Source organism: Neodiprion fabricii, chromosome 3, assembly GCF_021155785.1.
Source record: "Neodiprion fabricii isolate iyNeoFabr1 chromosome 3, iyNeoFabr1.1, whole genome shotgun sequence".
NCBI lineage: Eukaryota > Metazoa > Arthropoda > Insecta > Hymenoptera > Diprionidae > Neodiprion > Neodiprion fabricii.
The window spans coordinates 25548173-25570148 of NC_060241.1; the positions used below are offsets into that span (position 1 = coordinate 25548173).

General features: G+C 40.3%; 1 protein-coding gene across 3 annotated transcripts in view; it reads right to left on the reverse strand.

Annotated features, from left to right (window-relative positions):
• LOC124178476 (ATP-dependent helicase brm) overlaps positions 1-21976 on the reverse strand; it is a 102690-nt gene that overhangs the window by 46085 nt on the left and 34629 nt on the right. For all 3 annotated transcript variants that reach the window (XM_046561849.1, XM_046561850.1, XM_046561848.1), the window contains exon 21: positions 13933-14159. In XM_046561849.1, coding sequence (XP_046417805.1) covers positions 14140-14159 — 20 coding nt within the window. In that variant the 3' untranslated portion in view covers positions 13933-14139. The remainder of the gene's footprint in view (positions 1-13932; positions 14160-21976) is intronic.

Sequence of the window (21976 nt, forward strand, 5' to 3'; positions counted from 1 at the left end):
CGCAAGCTGAAATTCAGTAGCTGTCGGTGCGCTAATAAAATTTCTCGACTTCCAGGATAAGCGCTCCGTGGTTCCTGGTTCACGTTTACAATAAATTATTTCAATTCGTTTTTCGCGCAAGCTGAAATTCAGTAGCTGTCGGTCCGCTAATGAAATTTCTCGACTTCCAGGATAAGCGCTCCGTGGTTCCTGGTTCACGTTTACAATAAATTATTTCAATTCGTTTTTCGCGCAAGCTGAAATTCAGTAGCTGTCGGTGCGCTAATAAAATTTCTCGACTTCCAGGATAAGCGCTCCGTGGTTCCTGGTTCACGCTTACGATAAATTATTTCAATTCGTTTTTCGCGCAACCCCAAATTCGGTAGCTGTCAGTAGGCTGATAAAATTTCCGTAACTTTACAATCTTCTCATAATCTTTCTGGTAGATAATATCGATAAAAAAATTATATCAAACCTCACACATTATTTTTGATTTGTTCTCATGCTGAAAATATTTATTAGTATTCGAGGTATAACTCGCGGTGGTTGGCGGTGGTCGGAGGTGGACGAGGAGGAGGACGAGGAGGACGAGGATTTGTGCTGGGTGAGTAGAACACTTTTATAATATTTGATGGCAATTGTAATTATATTTTATCTGAAATATTACAAACTTGTCACGTTTACAATAAATTATTTCAATTCATTTTTCGTGCAAGCACATATTCAGTAGCTATGAATAATCTTATACAATTTATTATATTATCAATTAATTAATTATTATTCTTATAATATTTGATGGCAATTGTAATTATATTTCATCTGAAATATTACAAACTTGTCACGTTTACAATAAATTATTTCAATTCATTTTTCGTGCAAGCACATATTCAGTAGCTATAAATAATCTTATACAATTTATTATATTATCAATTAATTAATTAATATTCTTATAATATTTGATGGCAATTGTAATTATATTTCATCTGAAATATTACAAACTTGTCACGTTTACAATAAATTATTTCAATTCATTTTTCGTGCAAGCACATATTCAGTAGCTATGAATAATCTTATACAATTTATTATATTATCAATTAATTAATTAATATTCTTATAATATTTGATGGCAATTGTAATTATATTTCATCTGAAATATTACAAACTTGTCACGTTTACAATAAATTATTTCAATTCATTTTTCGTGCAAGCACATATTCAGTAGCTATGAATAATCTTATACAATTTATTATATTATCAATTAATTAATTAATATTCTTATGATATTTGATGGCAATTGTAATTATATTTCATCTGAAATATTACAAACTTGTCACGTTTACAATAAATTATTTCAATTCATTTTTCGTGCAAGCACATATTCAGTAGCTATGAATAATCTTATACAATTTATTACATTATTAATGAATTGATTAATTACAATAATCCTTACACAATATTTTTGATATGTTCCTATACTAAAAATATTCATTACTATTCCAGGTATTACCCCAGGTGGTCGGAGCCGGACGAGGAGGAGGACCAGCTGGACGAGGAGGAGGACGAGGTGGACGAGGAGCAGGCGGGGTGGATCGTGGGAGAGGACTTCTCCTCTCCTCAGAGGAGGGGCGGGGGGGGCAGGGAAGGGCGAGGTGGGCGGGGAGTGGGAAGGGACGGGAAGGGAAGGGCAGGGAAGGGAGGGGAAGGGAAGGGAAGGGAAGGGGCGGGGCGAGGAGGGTGAGGGGGACGGGGAGGGCGGGTGGGCGGGAGGGCGGGAGGGAGGGAGGGAGGGAGGGAGGGAGGGAGGGAGGGAGGGAGGGCGGGCGGGCGGGCTGGAGGGTGGGCGGGAGGGAGAGAGTGGAGGACGGATGTCGATGCAAGCCCGTTAGAGTTATTAGAGCAGTACCGCCCCCCTACACGCCCGCCCGCCCTCCCGCCCTCCCTCCCTCCCTCCCTCCCTCCCGCCCTCCCTCCCGCCCACCCGCCCTCCCCGTCCCCCACACCCTCCTCGCCCCACCCCTTCCCTTCCCTTCCCTTCCCCTCCCTTCCCTGCCCTTCCCTTCCCGTCCCTTCCCCCTCCCCGCCCACCTCGCCCTTCCCTGCCCCCCCCCCCCCCCCCCCCGCCCCTCCTCTGAGGAGAGGAGAGGTCCTCTCCCACGACCCACCCCGCCTGCTCCTCGTCCACCTCGTCCTCCTCCTCGTCCGGCTCCGACCACCTGGGGTAATACCTGGAAAAGTAATGAATATTTTTAGTATAGGAACATATCAAAAATATTGTGTAAGGATTATTGTAATTAATCAATTCATTAATAATGTAATAAATTGTATAAGATTATTCATAGCTACTGAATATGTGCTTGCACGAAAAATGAATTGAAATAATTTATTGTAAACGTGACAAGTTTGTAATATTTCAGACGAAATATAATTACAATTGTCATTAAATATTATAAGAATATTAATTAATTGATTAATAATATAATAAATTGTATAAGATTATTCATAGCTACTGAATATGTGCTTGCACGAAAAATGAATTGAAATAATTTATTGTAAACGTGACAAGTTTGTAATATTTCAGATAAAATATAATTACAATTGCCATCAAATATTATAAAAGTGTTTTACTCACCCAGCACAAATCCTCGTCCTCCTCGTCCTCTTCCTCGTCCACCTCCGACCACCTTCAACCACCTCAGGTTATACCTTGAATAGTAATAAATATTCTCAGCATGAGAAAAAATCAAAAATACTGTTTGAGGTTTAGGATAATTTTTTTGTCCATATATTTTACCGAAAAGATTATGAGAAGATTGTAAAGTAATAAAAATTTTATTAGCGGACCGACAGCTACTGAATTTGGGATTGCGCGAAAAACGAATTGAAATAATTTATTGTAAACATGAACCAGGAACCACGGAGCGTTTATGCTGGAAGTCGAGATATTTTATTAGCGGACCGACAGCTACTGAATTTGGGCTTGCGCGAAAAACGAATTGAAATAATTTATTGTAAACATGAACCAGGAACCACGGAGCGTTTATCCTGGAAGTCAAGAAATTTTATTAGCGGACCGACAGCTACTGAATTTGGGATTGCGCGAAAAACGAATTGAAATAATTTATTGTAAACATGAACCAGGAACCACGGAGCGTTTATGCTGGAAGTCGAGATATTTTATTAGCGGACTGACAGGTACCGAATTTGGGGTTGCGCGAAAAAAGAATTGAAATAATTTATTGTAAACATGAACCAGGAACCACGGAGCGTTTATGCTGGAAGTCGAGATATTTTATTAGCAGACTGACAGCTACCGAATTTGGGATTGCGCGAAAAACGAATTGAAATAATTTATTGTAAACATGAACCAGGAACCACGGAGCGTTTATGCTGGAAGTCGAGATATTTTATTAGCGGACCGACAGCTACTGAATTTGGGCTTGCGCGAAAAACGAATTGAAATAATTCATTGTAAACATGAACGAGGAGCCACGGAGCGCTTATCCTGGAAGTCGAGAAATTTTATTAGCGGACTGACAGGTACCGAATTTGGGGTTGCGCGAAAAGCGAATTGAAATAATTTATTGTAAACATGAACCAGGAACCACGGAGCGTTTATGCTGGAAGTCGAGATATTTTATTAGCAGACTGACAGCTACCGAATTTGGGATTGCGCGAAAAACGAATTGAAATAATTTATTGTAAACATGAACCAGGAACCACGGAGCGCTTATCCTGGAAGTCGAGAAATTTTATTAGCGGACTGACAGGTACCGAATTTGGGGTTGCGCGAAAAGCGAATTGAAATAATTTATTGTAAACGTGAACCAGGAACCACGGAGCGCTTATCCTGGAAGTCGAGAAATTTTATTAGCGCACCGACAGCTACTGAATTTCAGCTTGCGCGAAAAACGAATTGAAATAATTTATTGTAAACGTGAACCAGGAACCACGGAGCGCTTATCCTGGAAGTCGAGAAATTTTATTAGCGCACCGACAGCTACTGAATTTCAGCTTGCGCGAAAAACGAATTGAAATAATTTATTGTAAACGTGAACCAGGAACCACGGAGCGCATATCCTGGAAGTCGAGAAATTTTATTAGCGGACTGACAGCTACCGAATTTGGGATTGCGCGAAAAACGAATTGAAATAATTTATTGTAAACATGAACCAGGAACCACGGAGCGCTTATCCTGGAAGTCGAGAAATTTTATTAGCGGACTGACAGGTACCGAATTTGGGGTTGCGCGAAAAACGAATTGAAATAATTTATTGTAAACATGAACCAGGAACCACGGAGCGCTTATCCTGGAAGTCGAAAAATTTTATTAGCGCACCGACAGCTACTGAATTTCAGCTTGCGCGAAAAACGAATTGAAATAATTTATTGTAAACATGAACCAGGAACCACGGAGCGTTTATGCTGGAAGTCGAGATATTTTATTAGCAGACTGACAGCTACCGAATTTGGGATTGCGCGAAAAACGAATTGAAATAATTTATTGTAAACATGAACGAGGAGCCACGGAGCGCTTATCCTGGAAGTCGAGAAATTTTATTAGCGGACTGACAGGTACCGAATTTGGGGTTGCGCGAAAAAAGAATTGAAATAATTTATTGTAAACATGAACCAGGAACCACGGAGCGTTTATGCTGGAAGTCGAGATATTTTATTAGCAGACTGACAGCTACCGAATTTGGGATTGCGCGAAAAACGAATTGAAATAATTTATTGTAAACATGAACCAGGAACCACGGAGCGCTTATCCTGGAAGTCGAGAAATTTTATTAGCGGACTGACAGGTACCGAATTTGGGGTTGCGCGAAAAGCGAATTGAAATAATTTATTGTAAACGTGAACCAGGAACCACGGAGCGCTTATCCTGGAAGTCGAGAAATTTTATTAGCGCACCGACAGCTACTGAATTTCAGCTTGCGCGAAAAACGAATTGAAATAATTTATTGTAAACGTGAACCAGGAACCACGGAGCGCATATCCTGGAAGTCGAGAAATTTTATTAGCGGACTGACAGCTACCGAATTTGGGATTGCGCGAAAAACGAATTGAAATAATTTATTGTAAACATGAACCAGGAACCACGGAGCGTTTATGCTGGAAGTCGAGATATTTTATTAGCAGACTGACAGCTACCGAATTTGGGATTGCGCGAAAAACGAATTGAAATAATTTATTGTAAACGTGAACCAGGAACCACGGAGCGCTTATCCTGGAAGTCGAGAAATTTTATTAGCGGACTGACAGGTACCGAATTTGGGGTTGCGCGAAAAACGAATTGAAATAATTTATTGTAAACATGAACCAGGAATCACGGAGCGCTTATCCTGGAAGTCGAGAAATTTTATTAGCGGACTGACAGGTACCGAATTTGGGGTTGCGCGAAAAGCGAATTGAAATAATTTATTGTAAACGTGAACCAGGAACCACGGAGCGCTTATCCTGGAAGTCGAGAAATTTTATTAGCGCACCGACAGCTACTGAATTTCAGCTTGCGCGAAAAACGAATTGAAATAATTTATTGTAAACGTGAACCAGGAACCACGGAGCGCATATCCTGGAAGTCGAGAAATTTTATTAGCGGACTGACAGCTACCGAATTTGGGGTTGCGCGAAAAGCGAATTGAAATAATTTATTGTAAACGTGAACCAGGAACCACGGAGCGCTTATCCTGGAAGTCGAGAAATTTTATTAGCGCACCGACAGCTACTGAATTTCAGCTCGCGCGAAAAACGAATTGAAATAATTTATTGTAAACGTGAACCAGGAACCACGGAGCGCTTATCCTGGAAGTCGAGAAATTTTATTAGCGGACTGACAGGTACCGAATTTGGGGTTGCGCGAAAAACGAATTGAAATAATTTATTGTAAACATGAACCAGGAATCACGGAGCGCTTATCCTGGAAGTCGAGAAATTTTATTAGCGGACTGACAGGTACCAAATTTGGGGTTGCGCGAAAAGCGAATTGAAATAATTTATTGTAAACGTGAACCAGGAACCACGGAGCGCTTATCCTGGAAGTCGAGAAATTTTATTAGCGCACCGACAGCTACTGAATTTCAGCTTGCGCGAAAAACGAATTGAAATAATTTATTGTAAACGTGAACCAGGAACCACGGAGCGCATATCCTGGAAGTCGAGAAATTTTATTAGCGGACTGACAGCTACCGAATTTGGGGTTGCGCGAAAAGCGAATTGAAATAATTTATTGTAAACGTGAACCAGGAACCACGGAGCGCTTATCCTGGAAGTCGAGAAATTTTATTAGCGGACTGACAGCTACCGAATTTGGGATTGCGCGAAAAACGAATTGAAATAATTTATTGTAAACATGAACCAGGAACCACGGAGCGTTTATGCTGGAAGTCGAGATATTTTATTAGCAGACTGACAGCTACCGAATTTGGGATTGCGCGAAAAACGAATTGAAATAATTTATTGTAAACATGAACCAGGAACCACGGAGCGCTTATCCTGGAAGTCGAGAAATTTTATTAGCGGACTGACAGGTACCGAATTTGGGGTTGCGCGAAAAGCGAATTGAAATAATTTATTGTAAACGTGAACCAGGAACCACGGAGCGCTTATCCTGGAAGTCGAGAAATTTTATTAGCGCACCGACAGCTACTGAATTTCAGCTTGCGCGAAAAACGAATTGAAATAATTTATTGTAAACGTGAACCAGGAACCACGGAGCGCATATCCTGGAAGTCGAGAAATTTTATTAGCGGACTGACAGCTACCGAATTTGGGGTTGCGCGAAAAGCGAATTGAAATAATTTATTGTAAACGTGAACCAGGAACCACGGAGCGCTTATCCTGGAAGTCGAGAAATTTTATTAGCGCACCGACAGCTACTGAATTTCAGCTTGCGCGAAAAACGAATTGAAATAATTTATTGTAAACGTGAACCAGGAACCACGGAGCGCATATCCTGGAAGTCGAGAAATTTTATTAGCGGACTGACAGCTACCGAATTTGGGGTTGTGCGAAAAGCGAATTGAAATAATTTATTGTAAACGTGAACCAGGAACCACGGAGCGCATATCCTGGAAGTCGAGAAATTTTATTAGCGGACTGACAGCTACCGAATTTGGGGTTGCGCGAAAAGCGAATTGAAATAATTTATTGTAAACGTGAACCAGGAACCACGGAGCGCTTATCCTGGAAGTCGAGAAATTTTATTAGCGCACCGACAGCTACTGAATTTCAGCTTGCGCGAAAAACGAATTGAAATAATTTATTGTAAACGTGAACCAGGAACCACGGAGCGCATATCCTGGAAGTCGAGAAATTTTATTAGCGGACTGACAGCTACCGAATTTGGGGTTGTGCGAAAAGCGAATTGAAATAATTTATTGTAAACGTGAACCAGGAACCACGGAGCGCATATCCTGGAAGTCGAGAAATTTTATTAGCGGACTGACAGCTACCGAATTTGGGGTTGCGCGAAAAGCGAATTGAAATAATTTATTGTAAACGTGAACCAGGAACCACGGAGCGCATATCCTGGAAGTCAAGTTTCACCGCGTAGCGGACCCGAAGCGCGGGATCCGGGAGGTTGAGAACCCAGTACTCGAAATTTGCGGAGCGCGACTCCTATCCGTCCGCTCTACTGCGCGGTTGTTTCCAGACTGAGGAATTCTGCTAGCTGATTTTGAATTGGTGACGTCACTTTCTGAACATCCGACATCCAAACTATGGTTTCGAACTTTGATACTATGTATGATGATGGATGACGTATGATGATATGATATGATGTATAATGATTCTAGTGTTCACATTTCATACAAGAAATACACACCTTATCTGTCCTGCCGATTCCAGACTCAAGCGGCCAGGCCCTTCGATGGTCAGCCGTTGACTGAAGATATATTCTTCAGTGAACAGGTCGGCTAATAACGCTGCCGTTCTGCGACAGTTGGCGATGAAAAATTCTGCTCGTATCTTTCAAATGTGTGTTAAAAAACACTCGAAGTGTTAAGAAGCTTCGTTCTTTCTCTTCCTATCACCTTTTTAGGTCTTTAAATCACTACGCAGCGTTAAATACTGTCTCATATACGAAGCATCCATTTCATCTCGTTCAAAATAAGTACTCTGAATTTTTTTTCCATCCGAATACTTTTCGAAACACAATTCCGCTCCTCCACCCAACGCAGATACTTCACTTGCGACCAGCTAAAACAGCGTTTCGATTCTATGCCTATGAAAATTCAAGATCGAGAGAGCAAATGAAAAGTTGTTGGAATAATTTTGAATATTAATGTTATAGGATACATCGAGCGCGTGTCGAATAGAATCCCATTTCAGAATGAATAATTCTTCTCTTCTCGTATCATAGCTAATCTAGTAATATAGGTAAATAGGATGATTGGAGGTGTTCGGAAATGGTAGGACATTTCAAAAGTTGAAGTCGACGATGATCCGGTGCATCAATTTCGTCGTTACAGATTTTCTTTTCCCATGAGGCATAGAGTATTCAACAACGAGAATGCAGTCCTTAAAATCGCTTATTCATCTTTGTCTGGAAAGCTAATTCGCAAGGCGTGGTAATCTAGATATGTCAAAACTAAGCTAGCGGCACGTGTTTGCATTATTAGAAAAATACCCGTACTCTATATACACTGTTTCTAATCTTTTGCTACATTTGGTTTAATCCCCATGCTTCCACAGCACGAATAGTCGGAAATGTTTTTGATTATCCATAATAAAATAAAAGAAGTAACAAAGCTTAAATTTATTGTTAAAGCTCTAATGAATACATCAAACTGCGGTCGAATCAATTCATTTATTATTTGCACATGACCTCTATATATTTGATAAATTATTCCTTAATACATTGAAACATATGTATTTAAAATGAAATATCATGCAATGGGCTGTGTAAACTACAAACTATAATTTCTATCAAATAGCTGCTTTTATGTCAACAGGGCTTTGAGACTCAGTTAAGTTGGATCTCGATTTTTGCCATCGTATGTAGGACATTGGGTTACAAGAACAAATGCGAATTACGAAGAACTCCGTATTAGAGATAAGGATATTTTAGTTCAAGTATACCTATACACAGAAATCCGTATGTGAATATACTAAAACCTCTGTGTTTATTGTAAAAATCTAGTTTTATATATGTGTATATATGTATATACGCATGCATAAGTATACATATACGTATATACACATACACGTACATAAATAATTGCCAAGAAATTAGAAACACTCACAACTTGTCGCAAATAGAGTAAAACGTAAGGTTAATAATATACAAATTACACAAGCGCACCATAAAACATGGCAAGGGTAATCCTAGTGCAGTGATTGTATAAACTGAAGAAATATACATTTACATATACATGATATAAATTAATAGTCTAGAAAAGAGTATTTAGAGAGCTTATCTAATTCCGATCTTGTCACAATAGATCATTAACATAATCAATATACGGTTAAAGCTGTATTAGCTACATTCACTATTAGAGTTAATATTTTTTATCCATTTTTATAGTTATTTAATTTCTTGTACAACAATTTTTCAAACTTCACCGCAAAATGCCCAACGAGTTCTCGTAGTGCAAATACGAGTCCAATTACCTTACAGATGGCATTACATTGATTTTTGCCTTCTCGCGTCGAGTTATAAATACAGAGAAATCTCAATGAGAGCTCATTTCTATAAGATTTATTGTAGTGCTGTATTCGTAGCTGTACCTGTTATTCTATATTACATACTGTCCTAAATATTAAACACACAGCACAAGAATGGCTGAAAGCACAATGGCAAGAAGAGAGGAGCAATTTGCATCTTAATAAATCTTTTCTTCTTCATACGTAGCAGAGCGATGTCACGTCGGAGGATATGTACTAGCGGATCACTAGGTGGGGCACAGAACTGAAACATAATTAACATAAGTAATCAATTAATTAATAATATAATAAATTTTATCAGCGCATTTATAGCTGCTGAATTTGTGCTTGCGCGAAAAATGAATTGAAATAATTTATTGTAAACGTGACAAGTTTCCAAAACTTTAGATAAAATATAACTACAATTGCCATTGAATATTATAAAACTGTTCTACTCACCGAGCACAAATCCTCGTCCTCCTCGTCCACCTTGTTCTCCTCGTCTTCCTCGTCCTCCTCCTTGTCCAGCTCGACCACCGCCAACCACCTCCAACGACTACTGCTAACCACCTCGGGTTATACCTTGAATAGAAATAAATATTTTCAGTATAAGAACACATCAAACACATTGTGTAAGGATGTAAGGATAAGTATAATTAATTAATACAATAAATTTTATCAGCGCATTTATAGCTACTGAATCTGTGCTAGCGCGAAAAATGAATCGAAATAATTCACTGTAAACATGACAAGTTTAAGAAATTTTAGATGAAATATATCACAATTGCCATTAAATTTTATGAAAATGTTAAACTCACCGAGCAAAAATCCTCGTCCGCCTCGTTCACGTTGTTCTCCTCGTCTTCCTCGTTCTCCTCCTCGTCCACTTCTGACCACCTCCAACCACCGCCCACCACATCCAACAACCGCCGCCAACCACCTTAGTTATACCTTGAATAGTAATAAATGTTTTCAGTATAAGAACACATCAAAAATATCTTATAAGGATAAGTATAATTAATTAATAATATAATAAATTTTATCAGCGCATTTGTAGCTACTGAATTTGTGCTTGCGCGAAAAATGAATCAAAATAATTTATTGTAAACGTGACAAGTTTGAAAAATTTCAAATACAATATAATTACAATTGCCATTAAATATTATAAACATGTTAAACTCACCGAGCAAGAATCCTCGTCCGCCTCGTTCACGTTGTTCTCCTCGTCTTCCTGGTTCTCCTCCTCGTCCACCTCCGACCATCTCCAACCACCGCCAACCATATCCAACAACCACCGATAACCACCTCGGTTATCCCATGAATAGTAACAAATATTTTTAGTATAAGAACACATAAAAAAAAAATCAGTTCTAACAGATTCGAAACACGATACACAGCAATTTTAGCTGTAATTAAACGACGTTAGTGTCATGTATTCCTATGTATAGTATGCCAACTACTCACCTATTGCAATTTGTTGATCCTGGTCGTTCGGTTTTTTTTCGGATTAAAATGTTAGAAGCATACATATTGGTTCGATAGTACAAAACATGACGTTTTCAATAATCAAACTTGTAAACTTGAAAATTAGTCCGGAAGGTTAAAGGCTGACACCCACTGCACCGCGGCGGACCGCGGCGGACCGCGGCGGACCGCGGCGGACCGCCGCGCAGTTACCGTGAGATGCGCCCACTATAGTCGCGTGACCACCCGCCGATACTGTTTCTCCGAAAAAGAGATATTTATCAATTATCTGATGACCACGATTTGTCTCAGTCGTCATGGGCACACAATAAATAATCATGCATATTTGCCACTACTTCTTGATTACTCATTATGGATAGCTCAGATGAAGAAGTGTTTAACACGAAAAAAAATTACTAACAATTGTCCATCATAAATTCGATAAAAAGGAAAAAAGGATTAAAAATCAACCGACAATGCTCATCTATCGCCAGAATTTTTGTTTCTACCTAAACTATTTCGGGTGTGGCTCGTTGGAAAATCGTAAATTTTTTTATTTTGAAACACCCTATTATACATATAATACATGTATAGTGAAAATGAAATAAATTTTAGCTCAAAATATACTCTCTCATTTCTTATGCATAAAAATTAATACGCAAAATAAAAAACAGTCTTCATGAAATCAGCATCATACCCGAACAATGAGAAAAAAATAAATTTTTTACATAAAATAATCCGTTGATCATAACTTGTTGTTCTAAAACTCACGTTTACTTAAATTTCTTTAAAAATGAAGTAGTTACTTGCGTAACATTTATTTAATATCCGTAGGATTTATTTAAGATGTAAAAATGAATACATTTATTTTTCGCAAGAACAGCGGAGAGAATGAAAAGAATCCTTGTAAACCATAACCATTTACATCAAAGTAACGCAGGTTTCCCTATTTTTATACTTGGGATGAATTTCGGCATCGGTCGGGTGTTCACACTAGACGACGGCGATGCGCGGCGATGCGCGGCGCACCGCCGAAATATTCCCAACCTGGAACTCGCGAAAAATTGCCGCGGTCCGCCGCGGTCCGCCGCCGTCTAGTGTGAACACCTATATGGATAACTGTATGAGCGAAAATTTCGCCGCCGTCCGCCGCCGTCCGCCGCGGTCTAGTCGGCGTCAGCCTTTATCATATTCCTCAGTTGTGAAGATCTCTTTGAAAAAACAAAAATAAAAATAAATGGAATTGTACGGAAGAGCTTATAAATATCGATGCTTCATTTCACATGTTTTCAAAATTGTTACGAATCTGGTAGATTCACTCAATTTCACCGTACAATGATTCGTTTTATTCGGACAACTATTTTCTACAGATTCGCTGAAAAATATTTCGTTTATTGCGTTGACATCGTTGAATATTCAAATTTAGAACGTTGCATTAGTATTTATTCCGATGAACAAATGTCGACATTGGATTCACTGCCGCAGAAAACCAAAATACGTTTGAGTGAATTTGTAGAAAATGGTCTTCTGAATAAGATGAGCCACCGTAGAGTAAAATCGAACGCATCTGTTAAATTTTCAATCATTTTGCAGCGATTTTAAACGAAGCATCCACATTTAACCCTCTGTCCGGTTTATATCATTAATATTTCCTAGTTTTGTATTTTCGAAGTAATCTTTGCACCCAACAAATATTATAATAATTTGATGAATACTCGATGCACGATTATCCGGTAATGAATTTATGAAATAGCGTATAATTTTTTACCAACCGACCTCCTTAAGTTATGGATGTTTACTGAAAATACTTTTCACACCATTGTACGAAACTTTGCGTTCCACGATATCCAACAGACACCTTACATTCGAGGCATTTTATCGAGCTTTGAATGTGACGTTATGCTAATACTGAACCCCTCCCAGGACGGGGGTCACGGCAAAGTGCTTTTTACAGTGACGAAGTTATCGAGAGTCTCCGGGATCGCTCATCTCCAGTCTGGCGTAATCTGACTAATTTGTGCATCGTCAGGATGCATTTTCTAGTGTAAAACCCGACCTACTTCACCAGTTCTTGACACAAGTGTAACCGTGTACATCGTTCTATGCGCACACGAAATATGCGGACTTGATTACTTATGGGGCGTTCCAGGCCCATGACCTAAGCTATTTCTCGTTTGATTCTTCTGTTAGTATTGTGAAGAACATAACAAATAAACGTGATTTTTTCATGATTTAGAGGTTTAATAAACCAGCTTTCTAGTAACCGCACGAATAGTGAAATCACTATTAGTCATAATCGATTTTGACAGAATTTACGCTGGAGTTTTATTACTTTTCTGACAATCTTCTTCAGTCCATTCAACTGTAAGAATTGATTGTCTAAATTTCATCGAAATCGATTGTGACTAACAATGACTTCGCGAGTCACGCAGTAACGCGATTGCCCATTTTCTAAGACGTAAATTTTTTAAATCATATTCTTCTGTAGCAGCCTAAAATATACTGACAGATGAAGAGAATTGAAGTAAGTGAGGGTCAGCCGGCTCAAAATGGCCTGGACTGTCCATAATTATAGGCTGATTAATGCGCGTGAATATAATATACGTGAATACGTAAACATCGTATGACTAGAAAAAATATTTATGTCGCTGTTGCTGTGAGTAGAGCTTTCACGCGTGTTAACATCCATGATATTTACTGTTTCAACAGAAAAAACGAAGCAATAAAAATCACAATCAATCCCCGTCAATCCGAACCCCGGCCGACCGAATTGCTGGCAAACGGTTAGCGAACAACGATACAGTAATTCTAAAGGGGAATCAGGATCAGTATATAAGCCATACATACGTGTATGCGGACATGATACGTCCGTGAGGTAATTCGAAGGCTTATGGCGATGGTGGGCAACAACTGCATGGCACGAGTGTATCGGCGACCAGCTGGAACCCATCGAAACTCGAATTTGGTTATTGTTGTTCGTCGCGGTCGGGGCGCGGCAGCGTTGTCATTAGCTTTCCTCTGCATCCGGGCGGCTTACAACCAGAGGTGCAGACGTTACGAGTGGGGGTGAAAACCTAGAAAGAACGTAAAATAAAAGCGTCACAATCTAGAATTTTCAAAGTCGTGCATTTCAAAATACCCAAAGAGTCGAAATGTATGCGCGAACAACGTCAAAATGAATAAGGATATAGTAATTCGAAACACACGCTCGCAAAAGGAAAATTTTTATTTGCTTTAGTCACTTGTAAATAAATTCTAGTCAAAAATCAGTACCCTTGACACAACGGTTTGAATACTGTTGCAATGACTAGAAAGTGTTACACGAGTAACTATTAAGTATGATTATAGTTGTCAATAGGGTATTTTCTGGTCACTAAGACTTTCAATCCGCTTCTTCAGTTTACTAATTTTCTATTGGTTGTGATAAAAAATGATGATAGTCGAGTACCGCGTAGTAAATATACCTAGAAATTTTTCTCGGCATATTTCTCTCTATGTTTCGATTTTCGACATTTTTAAATTCAGTAAAACAGACTTGAGCGTATTTGAAATCTCGATATCCTCCCACTTCCATATTCTCATACATCTTTCGACACTTTTTCCACTCGCACCCAACGCCCAGCACGGACACAGCATACGTGTACGGACTAGACCAGAGATGATCATCTGCACTAGGGTTTTGCGAAACACGAAATGCGCCGAGATAGCGCAGATTAATGGCGCATTTCATTACCGGATAAAGTGGTGCCTGCGCCCTCGCCTCACCCCAGTTCCGCTTCCAACCAGCAACACCGGTGGCTCTCGCTCCCGCGATAATAATATGATATTATCTACCTTTATTCTACCGAGGCGTGTCCGGCTATGCAGAATTGTGTGCGTACTAGCAACACTGCAGCGCACGGTAGAGAGCGAGTCCTAAAATGGTCTGTCGCCACCCTCTGACCATTACCAACCTTCAGCCAATCAGAGTCATGACTCGGAACAATGACGAAGTGGCTGGATATGGGTTAAAAATAAAGGGTATGGAATCAATCTGCCTCTGAGCTTTCGATCCTGACCCAAATCATTGAATGGTATCGATACCGAAGGTGTTGGATGTCACTGGTTACGACCGTGTTATAATATGAACAGAACTGCTTGATTTGTCCTAGAAAATATTGATGGAAATCTTGCTAAAGGCGAAATAAATTTTTGTCTACGAATACTGTCTCACGTTCGATTGTCTAATTTTGAACTACGCGATATCAGGATACCATTAACGGGGAGTCAATGATCAAATGAAACTTGACTCCCTAATGGAATCAACGAAGTAGATTACACTCTAGATCTCCAGAAAGGAAAACAATTCTGCAAGCTGGTAAAGCGGGGTTTAGAATCGTCTGAAATGTCTTACTCGCCGTTCTAGGATAAACAAGTCAGCGATGTTTACGGTCTGAGGGATTCATTCCGTAATTACAGGGTTGCTGCAATGTTTTCTAACAACGTAACCATAGAACGTGCAGTCAAATAAATTGATACCTGCTAATATCTAAGACGAGATAAGGTTACCACGGTGAGTAGTAATTACCGATATTTTGTTGGAAATCGAAACGCAACGCAAACGAAAGTTGACAAAATTACCTATTGTTTTGAGAATTTTTAATCACAGCCCAATGTTGACTGGAATAATTCCGAATGAAACTGTTACATTGCCCTGACGAAATCACAATTTATCCCAAGCGAATGAGATAAAAAATTCCTCAAGCGCTACTAATAGTGTGCCCATTATCCATCAGAAACAACATCTTACTAATACAAATTCGTTTTTAAAATATTTCCATAGAATACGAAACACTATTTTTAATCAATTCAAAAGTATTATAGGTAAGGTACCGGAATAATAACTTGACTGATCATCGGTATACCACAATAAATCATCCCTCACATGTTTAGCAAAGTGGAGCGTTTGTTAAAATTAATACCTCAAACTGTTGTTCATATTTCTAGGGCTGGAATAATAAGCATTCTCTAGAAAAGATTTGAGCATGTGAAACCGTGCTCGAATCCGCTCAATAACAATCAAAGCGGTTAAGTTACTGATTTCCCAAATGAGTTTTATCAGGATTCTTCTAATTGTAAGCAATTAGTCTTTGCTTAATTGTATCCTGTAATTGGCGAATGGTGAAAAGTTGCGTGTGATCCGATTTTTACGTTCGAAATCTAACAGGAATATTTATTGCATTTTTACCGTTAAAGTCCTTGCTAACGAGTAAGACGCCCCGGTGATTTTGAAATGACAAAATCACGCTGAAAGATTATCCAGGTAAAATTAGCTAGTAATTGAGAAGCGTGCCTTTGAGTCAGGCTATCGAACGAAGCTCCATGGAAACCGTGTTCAAAGCCTCAAGTCTTTCCAACAATTCCAACAAATTTCTAACTCATTCGTCATCGCTCTTGTAGTTCAAACGCGTACCACGTATATTAACCCTCTTCCAATCAGTAACCACCCCAAAAGGCAGAGCTGACACGCGATACCTTCGCTAAGATTCTCCGTACCCTGATTGACGGCTCAATCTCGACGCAAACTGTCTCGTATATGTTATTGGTATGTCAAAAGGTTCGCGAGTGCATTGCAGCTATGCTGAATTGAAAAAGACTGTGCAGTTACGTGTCGTTTCAATGCATACTGATCGTGCGTTCCATGCTTGTATCGGTATAAAAATCGTATCTTGAATTACCTGCTTTGTATTCACGTTGAGTTTGCCCGCGTGACACGTTGATGTACCCATCGTAAAAAAAAATCGATGATTCAAGATCATCAAAAAAAAAAAAAATCCAGGCCATTGCAGTGAAACATCGCTCGCAACGAATGCCGGTAAAAATACATCACAGTTCGTCAATTCAGTCTAGTCGCACCTTCCGCGGGAGTTATTGGGTTTCAATTTGAAATTGCTGAATTTGCTGTAATATTCGCTAACGAATCGAATATTTTTTTATGCCAATTCATTACCGACATGACGTCACCTTGCGACTAAACCGAATAGTCCGAATAGACTGTACCTTAATTTACCGCGATCGAAAAAAAATTACAAAATTAATGAAGAGAATGAAACAAATAGATGACCCAAAGGTGAAGTAACGTCGGTGAATATACGATATGTACTGAATATATCGTCTATCCGATGTCCAAAAAAATATCTATCTTAAATTAAACGAAACCTATCGCTTGTAAAAAATGTATACCCTGATTTTTTCTTCTCTCCACGTGCATTACGTACCTTCCAGCGTATAGAAGGAGCAACTAAATCACGGTAATAATTTATAATAATAACGAATCGAGGAGGTAAGCCTTACGTTATGGGCCAACGAAGCAATTTATATAAGAAACCGATTTCTGGAGCTCCTTCAGGAGTCCCACACGAGCAGCTCGGATCCGACCTCTACGCAGTTACCATTCGGATACAAGTTCACCGCTACCACGGTGCGACAGATTCTCAACTGAAACAGCGAGTCGTTTGTTCTCCGTCGCACCTACACACCCGTGAGCAAGACGTATAAACGGGCCCCTACATACACCCGGTATTGAAAGCTGCCGGTTATCTACCGCCTCCTTCGATTTTTCGCTCTTTTGGGATAATCGCTCGAATCAATTCAGAGATTCTCTATACGCATCCCAAGCCGAAATTCAGAGGAAGGGGGGTTACATCCATTTTATTCGTAAAGAAATATCGGTTGAATTAAAATCAGTTATATACTCGGAGGCCAGACCTTAGTCGGTCCAATAATTTAAACTGATCTTTCTTTATTGCCTTCGTTCCATCCTCCCTAGCAGTGTTTTGGAAGACTTTTTTCTCCACGGTATTCGCAATATACTGCACAGCGTGCGACACGTGGTCGGTTATAACTCCGCTGACGTTGTACGGACACGTATTGGCCGCAACGTTCGACTCAAAAACGATCGAGCTTTAACAGTAATAAATACGGAATATGCTCGCACTGATAAACCGGTATAATAACGGTATAAATTCATTACTCGGCCGCTTTAAACTATCCCGTGGCAACTAGACCGTCAGAATCGATTTATTTTACCGTCACCGAGCTATATTCCAGCTCGTACGAATCTTATGGCTAAATTGAGTATGCTGCATGTAAATCTAGAGGCAATATTCATCATAGTCAATTTCCTTCGCTCAGGACTCTGTCGAGTACAGCGTTAAATCTGGCACTGGAAATAGATCCGGTATATGTATAACTGATATCGAGACGAGCGAGCGAGATGGGTCGTCTTAATTAATTCTCTCCCGTAGCGTCGCTCAACACCTACCACAGAGCTACCGCAATCATTGCTGCACGTTTTAGCGCACCGGAATTCATTCGCGAGATATCTTTCTCTGCCATCATTTCGTCGCAAAAAAAAACTTCCGTGGATAATTACGAGATTTATCTCCGATCAAGTTAGAAGCGAAAAGAGAACACGCAGCGTTTACTACGATATCATCCTTGCAGCTTTCTCAGGCTCTGCTTTACTGCCAAATCGATAACCTTGTTTCCTCGTAAATTCGAAATGAAAAACTAATTCCTGATAAACGGAATTGGCGACGAAACTGCAGATGCAACTTACGAGAGTCGATATATTCCAAAGAATGGTGTTAAAATTGACCAGAATCGGCCGGTGCGTATTACTGAAGAAAAATTTCCGTGGTCGATTCGAAAATCCAAGATCAAATAGTACTCGTTATATGACGGAATGATACTAAACATAGTTTGTATCCCAACGTATTAATTCCACACCGAAATTCTTCTTGGAGTGCAAAAATTGCAACCCCTGCGCTACCGGTATCAGAAGGCGAATAAGTGGAAGTAACGTTGTAGGTAACGAGTCTGGAAGCGGCTGATACACGTTGTTACATTACGGTAATCACCTGTGAAATCGGTATAGACGGTGAAGGGCGAGCCGGAGTCGGGGACCTGCACAAATGGTCGAGCCGTGCGTCGAGGGAGCTTCGAGAAAGAGTATGGGGGAAGTGAGTGAGGGAGCTTGCCTAAATTCCATCTAAATTCAAAACAGGACTGAAATTGCCATCAGCAGGCCGCACGCGGCGTGGCGAGCTGACGGTGCAACCGACAATCCAGCGGACCAACGCAACGTCGCCTCGGACCAACGAGCGAAGCGTACCTCCATCCATGCCGCGGTACGGGGTCCGGGTCAAAGGTGAGCAACGCGTTCCGCATGCACCGCACAACTCGACGTTTCTCTAGTTTCGTATTTTCAACCCTCCACCCCGCCCCGCGTATACCCGACACCGTGCCTTTGTCGGCTGGCATCTATGTGGGTACGATATACCGATAAACCTACGTACACTGGGACATGGATAATTTCCGGTGGTTGAGTTTGACTGACGTATATGTGCAAGGTGTGTACATACGCGTGACTACGTACAGCGAGGGCAGAAATTCGAACACGTGTTACCTTGTGCAGTTCGAATTATTTTTCAAAATCGCGCGGCGATATTGACGGCGAATAGCTTGGAACCATAAGCTTGATGCGTAGGAGTTACACTTTCAAATCTGTGGTCGATGCGACGATCGTTCAATGCGGCCAGATGAACTCGATCCAAAAATACTACGTGTGACTGTACCGGTCTGTTACATGTCTTATCTTCAACGATATGGCTTGTCAAAGGGGCGTTGAATGTATCTTCTTCGTCAAGAGATGCGATCGCGTGTCAGTCCTGGAATTGTTCGGAACCGTAAGAAACGGAGAGAAGAAAAACAGCAGATTTTGCTAAAGACAGCAGGAGAAAAGAGGGATACGTTACGATATTTGGTAAACATAGCCGTGTCAGCTATATTTTTTACTATAATTAGTGTAGCAGATTGTACGATGCACACGGTGGTTTTCGCTGATGCTACAGTAAATTCGTCGTTTTACGAGGTAAAACTCTTTTTCTGCAGTTTCGAGAAAAAAAATGTGCTCTTTTATTCTTTCCGTCTGACCATACTTTTGTCAAACACGACAGTGTGAGTAGGAAGCTGCTCAACGAAACGCGAAACTCGAAGCTTTGGCAAAGTCAAGGAATCAGCAGTTACTACGTACGGTCTCAGAATAAAGCAACCGCGCCCGGGAACGGCGTGCCTAAAAATCCGCTCACCGTCGAGCTTCCATAAAGATGAGAAATCAAATCTCTGGTTAGGTACACCAGCTAGCCAATATACACGCATTTTACGCGCTTTCAGCTATAAACTTGAAATGGGTTATCGACGTTGGGGTCGAGATACTTTTACCTTGCAATTCTACCGGCCTCGACGCGTAAATCTTTATGCAAACGAGACTCTGTGCACGGAGAACGAAAGAAAAAATGTCTCGATCACGTAGTCGCACAACGAGCGTGAAATACGCTCGGGTAATAAAATAGCTGTACTCAAAGCTTTATTAGAAAATCTCAAAATGACAAAGGTAATGTCGTATAATCAATCCCATTCATGCTGCTGCGCTTCGGTGTGGATATACCATTGAACGGAGCTACTTAATGTTTCACATGATACATGGCTTTATGTCGGAAAACTAATATGCATGTGCAAAAGAAAGCCCTGCGATCAACGAGCACGAAGGATCTGAAATAAGTGAATTAAAGTGGTAATTTGCCGATGCAACGCCCGGTTCAAAATATAAATTCCCATTACGATATTACTGAGATCCGTATAAAACGTGTGGAATACTGATTACGGCATGAATCCCTTATACGAAATAAATTCCAACCAGGACACGTTGTCGTACGTAGCGTATATTGTATACGCATCAGACGTACAAGGGACGTGCTTAACCGTCTAACATGCGATCTCGATTGTCTCGTAGAACTAACGCGTAGAATCTGCGGTCTCAAATGAAGGGAAGCTGGGCCGTAGCGAGACAAGAGTATTAATTTGGAGTCTGTCTCTCTCTCTCACTCTCTCTCTCTCTCTCTACGTTTCGTTACTGCCTGTGTTCCGACGTGATTTGATCTTGGCGACGAGAGAACGGATTCAGGTACGGAACGATAACGAAAAACGGATCAATTGTTAATCGTCCCGTAGACTTTGCAGTTACACTCAACGACGAGTACTTGACGAAGGCCTATCGAGTGTAGGGGAAAAGTGTTGAGAAACCATTCCCGTTTGCGGGTTGGTGACCAGCGACGAACTGGACCAAAAAATAAAACGTGTCTTTCCTGCCAGTAGCTATTGGTTGATAATTAATGGCCACGTCTCGAGTGAAAAATGTGTTTCATTCGTCCGAAACAACCGGAAATCAATTACGCTGAATTCGAACACTCCGTATTCCCGAGCTGAGCTTACAATCGAAAGTAAGTGACGCGTTGAAGAGCTGCGGGTGCGAGCGCCCCATCGCGTTTAAATTAAAAACGATTACGTTCGAAATTTAAGCACCGAAAGTCTGTACCGATGGATACGATACGTATTTAATTGTCGTGCCATTACGTGAAATCATTTGAATGAAATCGGATAGTAAAAAATGATCGGTACAGGATAGGGTTAAGTACGCAATGCTTAATCTACGTCATTTGAAACGCAGTAAGAATTTGCTGTCTGGATTTTACGGACAACCAAATACCCGTCAACTTTCTTCACCCCCTGTTAAAATAATACCACCTTGTGGTTTAAATCATCTATTTATATACTGATTTCGTGACACTATTTTACTGCTGCAATCTGTGGTTATACAGTGCCGAAAAATGAACGCGGTTATACGCTCTGATCAGTAAATTACCTCTCGTAACGAAATTTGCACGATCTTAATTTACTGCAACTATACACTTTAACCAAATAGTAACCTTCTTCACTCATCGTTTGTCATATATTTACAAATAATCTCATGGGATTTCATTCTAACAACAGTCAGCCAAGAGGGACTTTC